The sequence below is a fragment of the Amphimedon queenslandica genome, unplaced genomic scaffold, assembly GCF_000090795.2.
Source record: "Amphimedon queenslandica unplaced genomic scaffold, v1.1 AMPQUscaffold_13308, whole genome shotgun sequence".
Taxonomy (NCBI): Eukaryota; Metazoa; Porifera; class Demospongiae; order Haplosclerida; family Niphatidae; genus Amphimedon; species Amphimedon queenslandica.
The window spans coordinates 56,370-67,869 of NW_003546456.1; the positions used below are offsets into that span (position 1 = coordinate 56,370).

At 36.4% G+C, this 11,500-nt stretch overlaps 2 protein-coding genes and 1 long non-coding RNA gene across 3 annotated transcripts; 1 reads left to right on the plus strand and 2 right to left on the minus strand.

Moving 5' to 3' along the window:
• Window positions 1–1,541: 1,541 nt before the first annotated feature.
• LOC109583392 (uncharacterized) lies at window positions 1,542–1,965 on the minus strand. Its single transcript, XR_002185516.1, has 2 exons — window positions 1,832–1,965; window positions 1,542–1,720 (listed from the first exon to the last, which is right to left on the minus strand). It is a non-coding gene; the product is annotated as an uncharacterized LOC109583392 (long non-coding RNA).
• A 5,021-nt stretch (window positions 1,966–6,986) lies between these two features.
• Window positions 6,987–7,804, minus strand: LOC100638266 (ras-related C3 botulinum toxin substrate 1-like). The gene is made up of 3 exons (XM_011406819.2): window positions 7,586–7,804; window positions 7,419–7,528; window positions 6,987–7,366 (listed from the first exon to the last, which is right to left on the minus strand). Exons 1-3 carry the CDS (start codon window positions 7,761–7,763, stop codon window positions 7,076–7,078), a joined length of 579 nt encoding a protein of 192 aa, XP_011405121.1. The 5' UTR covers window positions 7,764–7,804; the 3' UTR covers window positions 6,987–7,075.
• An 80-nt stretch (window positions 7,805–7,884) lies between these two features.
• Window positions 7,885–11,500, plus strand: LOC100638394 (CCR4-NOT transcription complex subunit 2-like). Its single transcript, XM_019998710.1, has 20 exons — window positions 7,885–8,067; window positions 8,140–8,240; window positions 8,430–8,500; window positions 8,623–8,703; window positions 8,773–8,797; window positions 8,853–8,914; window positions 9,016–9,251; window positions 9,361–9,449; window positions 9,506–9,616; window positions 9,676–9,771; window positions 9,824–9,858; window positions 9,918–9,945; window positions 10,011–10,065; window positions 10,113–10,171; window positions 10,227–10,335; window positions 10,448–10,486; window positions 10,707–10,768; window positions 10,814–10,863; window positions 10,910–11,010; window positions 11,223–11,500. Exons 1-20 carry the CDS (start codon window positions 8,063–8,065, stop codon window positions 11,464–11,466), a joined length of 1,659 nt encoding a protein of 552 aa, XP_019854269.1. The 5' UTR covers window positions 7,885–8,062; the 3' UTR covers window positions 11,467–11,500.

Consider the following 11,500-nt stretch of genomic DNA (forward strand, 5'->3'; position numbering starts at 1 on the left):
TTCTTTTAAAAACTTTAAATGCGACAATAAAACATTTGTATCAAGTACTATGTACAGGAAATCCTAAAATATAACAGTACTTATTAACATTAGTTATTAATAGTTATAATACTGGTTATTAATAGCTACCGAATAATCCACTTGCTGTGTCTCAACAGGAATGCCATAAAAATTCTAGAAATTAAAATAAAACAAGACACACCTCCCTCTCATTACCTTCTCGTGTTGTTTAGGACTCAATACATTAGTACTTCTATAAGAGTGGAGCTAACCAATTAATAATAATTAAATAATGACAATTGTATTAATTTCACTCGTACTTCCCCAATCAAAAGCTCCTCTTCACTGAGGTCAATGTCCATCTCTATAGATCCATCGAGTATAGCAATCTCCATATCCTCCCCCTGATCTAAAGGAAGGTACCAGGGAGAGTCCCACTGGTAAAGAGTACTAGAAACTACTTACCATATCCATCATCATATGCTGCCATCTTGAGCAGGTGAACCACGTGAGACAGACATTCTGATTGGTTAGTCCAACTTTAGACCACGCCTACAAGAATGCTAAGAGCAGTGTACTATTATTTTATTTTCAAATTCTTAGGTGGCCCAGCAGTCTAATCTAATAATAATCTAATCGTGTTAATTAATTGTGGAATTTCACTTCACCTGATGACAAGGAGTCTATACACATTATATACTTCATTAGTTAACCTGACATCACTAATAATGGCTGGCCCTATACAGTAGGAGCATCATTACTAGGTCCAGGGTCCAGTCTGCACTATATTGTCTGACATACCTTGAAATTCTTGCATCATTAACTAGCTGCCACATTACTAGACACTTTAGTAGTCTTGCTTTGGCACCAAATAATGATGTTTCTGGTCAAAGACTCCGGCTCTCTCTCTCTCTCTCTTTATCTCAATGCAATCCTCTAGCTCTTGGCATTATAGCTACAGCAGGTCAGCTGTTGTTGTGTACTGCCATTGTTGGTATTTCTGGTATTTTAATTAGATACATTCCTTCATATGATTTGATGTACTTGTATCCACTGGACTATTCTGAGCTGTTAGTACAAGTATCGTCATTCTTGATTATAATTGTACTCAATTACATGCTACAAATTATTGCTATGCTCTATCATATGTTCCTAATAATCAACAACATTTCTATCAGAAACTGAGTCAACCTGTTTACTGTTAGTTTATAAGGATAGCTATTTCTATTGCAATTTGTATCATCGCTGTTGATATCATAACGTCATTCACAGTTCATTGACAGTTTGGTATTGTGTCTAGTAGATTTCTCTATCATGTATGTTCCCGGTTACAAGGATTAGTATGTCCTTTTGTCTGTTTATTTGCTGTGTAGCAAGCTGGAGCTATCCCTTTCAATGTTTCCAGTATCAATATTGATGTTTAACCACCTCATAATCCAATTAGTATGTGTTTAGGTGTGTCAATTACCATTGGATGCTACAATACAGAACGACAGTATGTGCCTAATAGTGTTTTTGTTTAATAATTAGCCACACCTTTATTAGCCTGATTATATTTTGACTCAACTCTTAATGTACTAGTACATATAAGCTTTAAATATTCAATTGTTTATAATAAACAGTTTAAAGTCCTTCAAAGGTAGCTCAAGGTGGGTCTGTCTGACGCAGTGACCTCTGTTCCTGTACTAACGAGAGTCAGTTATAGTGTACAAATACTCTCCTGTCAAAATACAATGTGTCAAATACCTTCATTATACTAACTCTGTTGTGTGCACATGTACACATGTATCAGTGTACATTGGTTGTACTCTACCTCTAATGACGGACATACCTTTAGCTTATAGTAAATACGGTCAGGAGATGAGATTGTGAAGACATTAACAGAGAAGAGGGCAGAGGATGTACTTTAGTCACGTTGGGACTGGTTTAATTAATTGGTGTCAAATTGTTACTTATTTTAGTAACACCATCGTAGAGCTGCAATATAATACTATCAAAAAATCCATTTTTTGATTGGAATCAGCTCAAACTTTCTACACAACATAAGAACATGTATATGTATCAGAAAATGTAATAAAAATGGAGAATCCTCTCCTTTTCAATTTTAGCGAGATTTGGTAAGTTCCTGTACAGGGACTTTGACTTGATTTTGAAGCAACTTTAAAAATTCGTAAAAAATCCAAACTTGATTGGAATCAGCTTAAACTTTCTACACAGCATAAGTACATGTATATGCATCAGGAAATGATTTTATTTTGGAATTAACCTCTCCCTCTCCTACTAAATTCTCTTGTACATTCACTTAACGTGTTACTCAATGATAATGAGAAACGATTGTGTCAATGTTGTGATGCAATAGCTCCAAACTACATCAGTCCATACAATATACATGCAAATTGTACATAAAGGCATGCACTGATTACAATTTTCATTGAATTCCATCTGATGATGTGATCATTGATGCAATTTCAAAAAAATAATCTCAAGATCTGACATCACTTACTTGTAAATGGAAGGTGTGGCTTCTCTGCTTGAATGCTATAAAACAGACAGACTAACCTGGTAGCTACAGTTTATGCAAACGCAAGAAGCAGAGAGCAATTCAAAAAAGATCATCATGTTCTCGAGTATACAAGAGATAAGCAAGAGGCGGTCCAGCAGTGTGAAGCACCTCCAAAGGACAGGGAGTGCTGGATCAGTGAAGAAGTACTCAACCCTCAGCCACCAGGCACAAAGGACTACTGAAGAGAATCTCTCAGGATCTCTCTTAAGCTTCTTTGAGAAGAGGAGGGCCAGCAGTAGAGTCCCCGACAACCCGGAGGAAGCAATGGCCAGACTAGATGAACAGATCAATGCCATCAGAGGCAATCTTGTAGCATTGAGCGTGGAGAGGGAAACACTAACAGCGAGAGTATCACTGGTCCGATCAAGACTGGACTCCATCAGCTCCACAGACAGCAACAGCAGAATGGACTCAACTGATATCAATGAAGAACTAGTAGAAATAAAGGAGAAGTCTTTTTCAGAGGAGTCATTCAAGAGGGACTCAGGCTTCGTCTTTGATCCAGAATTTGAAGTAGACAGCAGAAAGATATCAATCCCAAACAACACCACAGCCCTACCTGTTCTATCAAAGAAAGCTAGGAGTACGACTGCTCTGGATTTCATAAAGAATGACCTCTACAGCAACGAAGGAAAGAAACTTAAATCAACTTCAATTGATCGATTATCGTGTTATTCAGATTCAGCAGTACTAGGACTAATGAGAACTGGTAGACACTATCACTGATACACTAATGGGACTTCATCATGCAGCACAGACCAGCACTGTTTCTATTATGTTATGTTGTTTGTACTTATAACACATTGTCACATTTATATATTTAATATGTGGTACACATTTTGTAAATAAAAATGCTATTATTATAGCAATCATAAATAATTCTAAGTTGTTTATCAAAACACACACTGCAGTGTTGGGACAGTCCAGTGCATATTCACAACAGAGCAACTTCCTGTGGGAAAACCCACTCACACATACACACACTTTGGCCTATGTTCATGTAAAAATTAAACATCCAGTGAAAGTTACACTGTCACAAGGACTACATAGTCTATAGTAGACACTAATAGCAAGGAATGAATGTTAAAACCAATCATTAGCTTCTACTATACATCATCGTCTACTAATGTCCATTTCAATACATTCCTTGATACAGCATTATGGATAAAGGAAAGAGGAAATACTACAAGTACGTATACTACAATAGACTCAATGAAGGTATAGGCCGTATAGCTGGAATATTATTGATATTATATCAACAGGTGTACACGTAATTAAAATATTTTATGCATTTCAAGTGAAATGGTCCATATAAAATGAATTAAATATGAACCATATTTACCTAGAGGCAGCTCCATAAGACTAAACACTATTACCAACTATTACCAGCGAATGGACACACACACACATCATGCAGTGCCAATGGCATCAAGTGCTCTCATTCAACTATCAAGAAGAGAAGACTAACTTCTATTGACTGAATCTCTCCCACTCTTCCTCTACTAGACCTACTCCTCCTCCCCCACACTCTTTCTCTTTCACTCTCCCCCTCAACCCACTCACCTATCTCTCTCTCTCCTACTCCATACAGTGTAGCTTCTCAGTCTTATTAATGGAATAATGTATGGTCCACTATTATCATGATCATTATAATAATGAGATATTGTTTATATGAAAACTACCTTACACATGTTTTAGTGACTGAGGCTGTATATAGTAATAACACTGTTACTTTATCAAATTATTAGTGTCAGTGTCAAAAATAAACAAATAAATACATGCACTGCTGGCAAAGTCTTCATACAAACAAAAATATTATTATAATGGACACTCTCTATAATGTACACCTCCATTTAACGGACAGCACCTAGTGTACCAACTACATTCCTTACTGTATAAAATAACCTCCACATAAAGGACACCTCTGTATAACAGACACTTTCAAAGTGTCCGGCTAGTCTGTATCTAAGTGTCTAAGTGTTAGAATGTTAAATGGTTTGATATTCTTTTAAAGATCATTGGTTATATGTTGTCTGTTACTAAGCAGATACCAAATTGACCAGAACAAAATAAAAACAGCCCAAACATACAAAGATGGCAATACTATAACCAATAGTAGTTAACCAACCTTCAACTATGGTAAACATGGCAGCAAAGAATGCAATAAAGTATCTAAAGATTGAGAGAGAGGGAGGGAGTGAGTAAAATATGTTTACAGCAAATTATATTGTTATTCTAGTCTGAGAATAAATTATGGAGGAATGTACTGTGAACAGTGAATCAATACAACAGACTAATAATGACTGGAGGAATGAACAGCTACCAATTGAACCAGCTACACGAGGCATGGGGGCAGTACAGGCAGTTATGAATAACTGAGGTAACATGGTAAGGAATATAATAGGACAACACAGACTCCACCATCTCATCACACGTTCATAAAAAATAATAAATGAAATGACACGTGAAAACTATACATGGATAATATCATGTTACATCATGTACAATCAAATACTCCTCCAACAGTTAATGGTAATAATGGATGAATGAACCACTCATTCCTGAAATTACACAGCACTACATAAACACTTCCTCCTGACACCTCATTCCACACACACACACACACACACACAGAGCTAGGATCTTTGCTTAGCCACACCCCTAACTGATCATTGTAGCCACACCCCCTGCCATATAAAAGGTGTGGCTCATTAATATTCATAATTTTAATTCATAACCATAATTTTATTTAATAACCATAATTTTTATTAATTCTAATCTAATTAGAAATTTTAAACCATTGGCTCATTTTATCACTATTCATCCCATTACATGTAACAACGGAGAACATGCAATCAATCCTTACCAAGGTCCAGTCCAGAACAGTCAGACCTACTAGAGGTGGGGGGGGTGGAAGGACATGTGTGGATTATATTGTACATGCATAAAATACATTATAAACATGCGTAATTATACATTATTAACTCTCACTCTACCTCACACTCAACCAACTTTAAACTTGATCCCTGCAGAAATAAAAAAAGAGAAAAATGTTTAAACAATAGAATAAGTAAAGATCAATGGGACAGTGCTTTATTACATGTAATGGGATGAATAGTGATAAAATGAGCCGTTTATTATTAGCACTGTAATCAAGGTTATTAATAACATGCAATAGATACATTGTTACCATACACTGAAGACTTGGACTGAATTGATGCTGAAGAAGACTGCATGCTGGCTTGAGTCTATGTAGCAATCTTAAGGAAAGGGAAATAGAATACATGTTACAGATAAGGATGTACATGTACATGATAGTGTGTGGATATCATTAACCAATAGAGAACTGTCTCTGATCGATTGATACAAGTAATGAACATTAACCTGAAAATATAAAAAGATACAAACTTAACTATCACATATTAACAATAAGATACTGACAGTAACTATACCATACACTTGATGTACTGCTTCATCTTTAGAATACTGATAATATCCTAAAAATAAACAAGAATACATTTGTTACCGAAACAACATAACTACCACATTAAGACTTAATTCAGTGTATTTATGAACCTGTAAAATAAATATAATCATATACTGGACAATACTTAAAATATCCTGAAAGAGTACATGAATATAACCTGTAAAATAGAGTAATAATACAAGAACAACACATATTTACTGTACAATAGATGAGACTTGAAATAATATACTGAGTATTGAGTAATATCCTAAAAATATACAAGAGTACACTAGAATGCATACGTAAGTACACGTACATGTATAAAGATTAGGGCAGGACTTTATTACCTACAAACATAGAGTGTACATAATAATAATACACACGTACCAATAATGAATGAATGGATCATTGAAATACTGACTGGTTGTCCTACATTAAACAATAGAGCCAGTATAATATGATATAATACACACACTACCATACAACTTAAATATCCTGGGTACTATAGTCTTCAATATGACTGTACCTATAATGAGAACAGCAACTGTTAATAGACAAACCGTTAGTGGTGATACAATGGCAGATTCTAAAAAAAGAAAAGGTTAGTTCAGTAGATATTTTCCAAAGGAGGCTGTTGGTAGGAGAGGGAGGACCGAAGGAGGGAAGGAGGGATAAAGAGAGCAGCTCTTCTTCTTCTTTTCAAATGATTAAATGGCGGGAAAATGCTGCCATGTGGTTATTTTGAGCATGCGTAGTAGGCTAAGCAGTATATCTGTACGTATGTAACCATTCCGTTTACTTTAACCACGTGATTACGCATGATCAGCATAGCCGGATATAACCATTCCGTTTACTTCAACCATGTGAATACCCGTGTCTCTATGAAATAGTGCTGCATTGTTGTCTATTGCAACTGCTAATATTTCCTCACTATAAAGTTTTTATAATAACAGGCTATGCAAAAAAATATCAGCAAATATAGTTTAAATTTTACAGAATAAAACATACCATAATTCTACTATAATATATATATCAATCACTGATCATTAAAGCAATGTACAGCCACCCTTTTTCTTTTTGGTGGTGTTTGGAGCAGCGACTACTCTAACAGTTTCATCAAAGAGTTCCTTTAATCCTTTCATTGTCAATGCTGAGCACTCCATATACTTTAGTGCCTCAATTTCCTTCTGCATTTTCAGTCCCTGGGCAGTAGATATTGGAGCCATTCTCTTTTCTTTGAGCCTCTCAACAACTTCTTTGTCCTCTCTCAAGTCAAGCTTAGTCCCAACTAGAACAATTGGGCTACTGGGGCAATGGTGGGTGACCTCTGGATGCCACTATTGTGAGTTGATGAACACTGATTATTGGAATAATGTATTTGTCATTTACCTTTGCTCTAACATTTTCAAAAGATGCTGGACTCACTAGTGAAAAACAAATCAAGAAGACGTCAGTTTGAGGGTAGGATAAAGGCCTCAGTCGATCGTAATCTTCCTGACCTGCAAAATGGCAAGTATAAATTCCCTCAAATATAAAAACTTATAGTACATGCATACCAGCAGTATCCCATAGACCAAGGTTATAGCTCATTCCATCCACTATTATATTAGCTGAGTAATTATCAAATATCGTTGGAATGTACTCTCCAGGAAAAGCATTTGTGGTGTAGCATATTAGAAGAGAAGTCTTTCCCACTGCTCCATCTCCAACCACCACACATTTAACGGCCTGCATTCTTCTATTAGCCTGCTTAGATCTGCTGCTGTAGCTTGCATCCAATTTTATGCAGTATTCTCTGTTACTAAAAATAGATGCAATGCATTCGGTGGGTGAGGCCAATCGGTTTATTGGTAGGTGTGTCTAGTGGGAGGAGTTTCTGGCACGTGAATTGAATAGATTTCTGAAAGAGGAACCATTTGTAACTCGTCTCTTTTTAGAAGAGAAGTCTCTTTGGCCTCTAAAGAGTATAAAGAAGCAGTAGGAGGTTATCAAACGGGGCTACTGTTTACTGTTGCCCTTTCCCGTTCAAAGTGATGTAGTAAGTGCAGACTCCACCCACTTTAGACTTGAAAACAAATTAAACCACAACCTCTTCTCTCCTTCATTTCAGTTACACTGCCAGTAACAGCTCTAATGCACGCAAGTCAAGTCAAGAAATGGCTAGTTCTACAGCAATTGGATCAGCACCACCTCAGCCTTCAAACCTATCAGGTAAACATGTAGCTACATGACATGTCTGTACATGTTTATGGTAATATTGAAGACCAATACAAGGACTTAGATATAACCTACATGCATGCCGTAGTACCAAAACAGTCCATATATTATCATTATTATTATTATTATTATTATTATTATTATTATTATTATTATTAATTATTTCCTGCCCCTCCCCCCTAGCCATGAGAAGAGGTGTCATGATGGCTCCTGTATTACCACTGGGCGGTACCACTGGACCCGTCAAGAAAAAGGTATTAATTAATTAATTAATAGTTATTAATTATACATGTACTTCATGATTAGTGTTTGTTTATGTTTTACTTTACCAGTTTCCTTGTACTCTATATCCTTACTCTCTCTCTCTCTCTCTCAGGAATTGGACGAGGGTTTCATGACACAAAGTTATTACAACCAGCAGTCTTCATTTCTCTCCCAACAAAGAACTGATAAAGACGTGAGTACATGAACACTTTATCTCAAATTAATATTTAATTTCCAATTCATTTTGATATTCCAATGTCAGGGCCTAACTCCTACTGGACTATATGGTAATGAACACATGTATAGCTAGTTATTAATTTGAACCTGTTCCTCCTCCCGTAGGTATGTCCACGGGTTTCCAGTCAGCCCATCCTTCATCAAGAGGACTTACCAACACTCCTCCAGTTAGTACAAACCAGACACACCCACTACCTTGTACTATAAACCATTCTTATTCATGTACAATGTATATTATTAGTATTTCATATCTCATTCCTCCCTCCAGTTCAGTCGCTCCTCTACTGCCCCTACCTATACTAACAATATGGGAGGAGGAGGGGGAGGGGCAACTCCTGGACTTCCTGGACAATATGGAGCCCCTTCTCCTCCTCCGTCAAGGAATAACCTCTTCATCAACAGTGGAGCGGTACCAGGAGGAGCACTGGGAGTCCCTCACTCCCAGGGGGTGGGGCCTCTTAAGCATGTATCAAGACCCAATACACTGGCATCTGCTATCAGCAGGTAATTTACTAATGATATACTGAGATATACTAATAGTGGTGTAATTTGCTATACTGGGGTTTACTGAGATTTATTCTTTGTTTTACTGATTTATTATTTCCTCTTCCAGTGGTCTACCTCTCAACTCTTATCCTGGCCTTGGGGGGAATGGACGGGGAGGAATGATGAGCTCCTTTAGCTCTACTGGATACAGCTCATGTAAGAACCACTAGCTAGTTATTAATATTATTAATTATTGTTAATTATTGTTGCAGTATCTGAGATGAGTGCTCAGTCTGGCTTTGATCCGTCAGAGTTCCCTGTACTGGGCATCCGTAGCCATGGAGACTCGGGACTGCTACTAGGAGGAAACAGACCAGGATATGGTAATTAATGAAATAATTAATTAATTAATAATAATTATTATTATTATTGTTGTTTCCAGCTGGTCAGATTAGTAAACCAACTGAAACATCTCAAGAGTTTCAAATGAGAGTGGAGGACTTTCCCTCGCTGCCTGGGACCTCAACAAAGACTAGTGGTGAGGGACCAAGGGGTGGGGTCAGTGGGTTTGTCATTATTTGAATTTTTAGAATCTTCTGAACTCAGTCAAGAGTCAGCATTCACTGTAAGGAGGAAATTATTATTAATATTAAGTAGTTATTTTATTTATTTATTAACTTGTAGACCTCAACATCAACCAATCCTCTACCAGGTAAATACAACATAGCTAGTTATTAATAGTTATTAATAGTTATTATATTTATTATTTTGATATAGAGAGTAGGTCTACTCTTCCTTATGATCCAGCACCAGGTGGAGGCAATAAAGAAAGGTAATTAATTAATTAATTAATTAAATATTAATTATCATTATTAATAGGTCATCCTCAATTGGTGCTATTGGCAGTAACAGTAAGAATGTTACCAGAAAGACTGCAGGTAATTAATAATAGTTTATTCATTTATTTAATATTATATGTTTTTCATTCCTCAGTTAACGTACCTCCTAATATGGTACAGGATCATTATGGGATGGTTGGGTTGTTAACGTTCATTAGGGGGGCGGAGACTGACCCTAATTTAGTGGCACTAGCACTGGGCAGGTACTACACTACTGGACTATATACACACACACACTGAACTGTAGTAATATCATACATGGTTATTATCATTACATCTACATCATGCATTTCTCTTCCTTTATTATTATTTTAGTGATTTGACTACACTGGGACTCCATCTTAACTCACCTGAGTAAGTATTATTATTATTATCTAATAATAGCAGGACATTTTGAGCAACTTTAAAAATTCATAAAAAATCCAAACTTGATCAGAATCAGCTCAAACTTTCTACGCAGTATAAGTACATGTATATGCATCAGAAAATGTAATAAAAATGGAGAATTCTTTCATTTTTGGCGAAATTTGTCCTCAGACCATGGTATTGATTGACCACTCCCCTCCTCCTATAGGAGTCTATACAGTACATTTTCATCACCTTTTGCTGACTCTCCTAGTCGCCCACAGGACATAGGTACATGTACATTGTACTCCTGTTAGTATTATATTAATACAATAGATTATCCTGTACCGCAAGAATACCTAATACACTCTTATATAAGGGACAAGGTACCATACCATTAATAATTGTGTATTTTATTATTGTTGTGTGTAGTTGGCTCCAATCCGTTTATCAAAGTACAATGAGGACCTGTTGTTTTATCTTTACTATACCAGTGGTGGGGACCTCCTGCAATTACTAGCAGCTCATGAACTGTGAGTCTGTCAGTTAGTACAGTCTCTACTACTAGTAATAATGTGACTGCTAATCCAATACTGGCTGTATAGAGCAATTGTATTTATGTACAGTATACAGTATGTGTAGTCATTTTTGAGACATTTTGTAGTTTGTTTGATTCGGGTTACTGTACATGATGATTATTAGTTAAATGTATACATGTACATGTTTCTATATTATTGTCCCACAGGTACACTAGGGACTGGCGCTATCATAAAGAAGAGAAGATATGGATCACGAGAGCTCCCAACATGAGACCAACTAAAGTTGAGACGACATATGAAGAGGGTACCTATTGTTACTTTGATCTTGGTACCTGGAGGAAGGCTCACAGAGATATGAAGGTGGAATATGACAGACTAGCTGAGAGGCCCTCCATACCTCCAGCTATAACTTCACAACAAATTGTATCTTCTGTGTCTATGAGTGCATGATACAATATTAATAATGTCATGTATAAAAGAGAGA

Coding starts and splice junctions, on each gene's coding strand:
- LOC100638266 (XM_011406819.2), bottom strand. CDS start 7,763: ATGCAGGCCGTTAAATGTGTGGTGGTTGGAGATGGAGCAGTGGGAAAG. Junction 7,529..7,585: donor TGGTCTATGGGATACTGCTG/GTATGCATGTAC, acceptor GCCATTTTGCAG/GTCAGGAAGATTACGATCGA. Junction 7,367..7,418: donor TTGAAAATGTTAGAGCAAAG/GTAAATGACAAA, acceptor AACTCACAATAG/TGGCATCCAGAGGTCACCCA.
- LOC100638394 (XM_019998710.1), top strand. Junction 8,241..8,429: donor TCAGCCTTCAAACCTATCAG/GTAAACATGTAG, acceptor CCTCCCCCCTAG/CCATGAGAAGAGGTGTCATG. Junction 8,704..8,772: donor AACAAAGAACTGATAAAGAC/GTGAGTACATGA, acceptor TTCCAATGTCAG/GGCCTAACTCCTACTGGACT.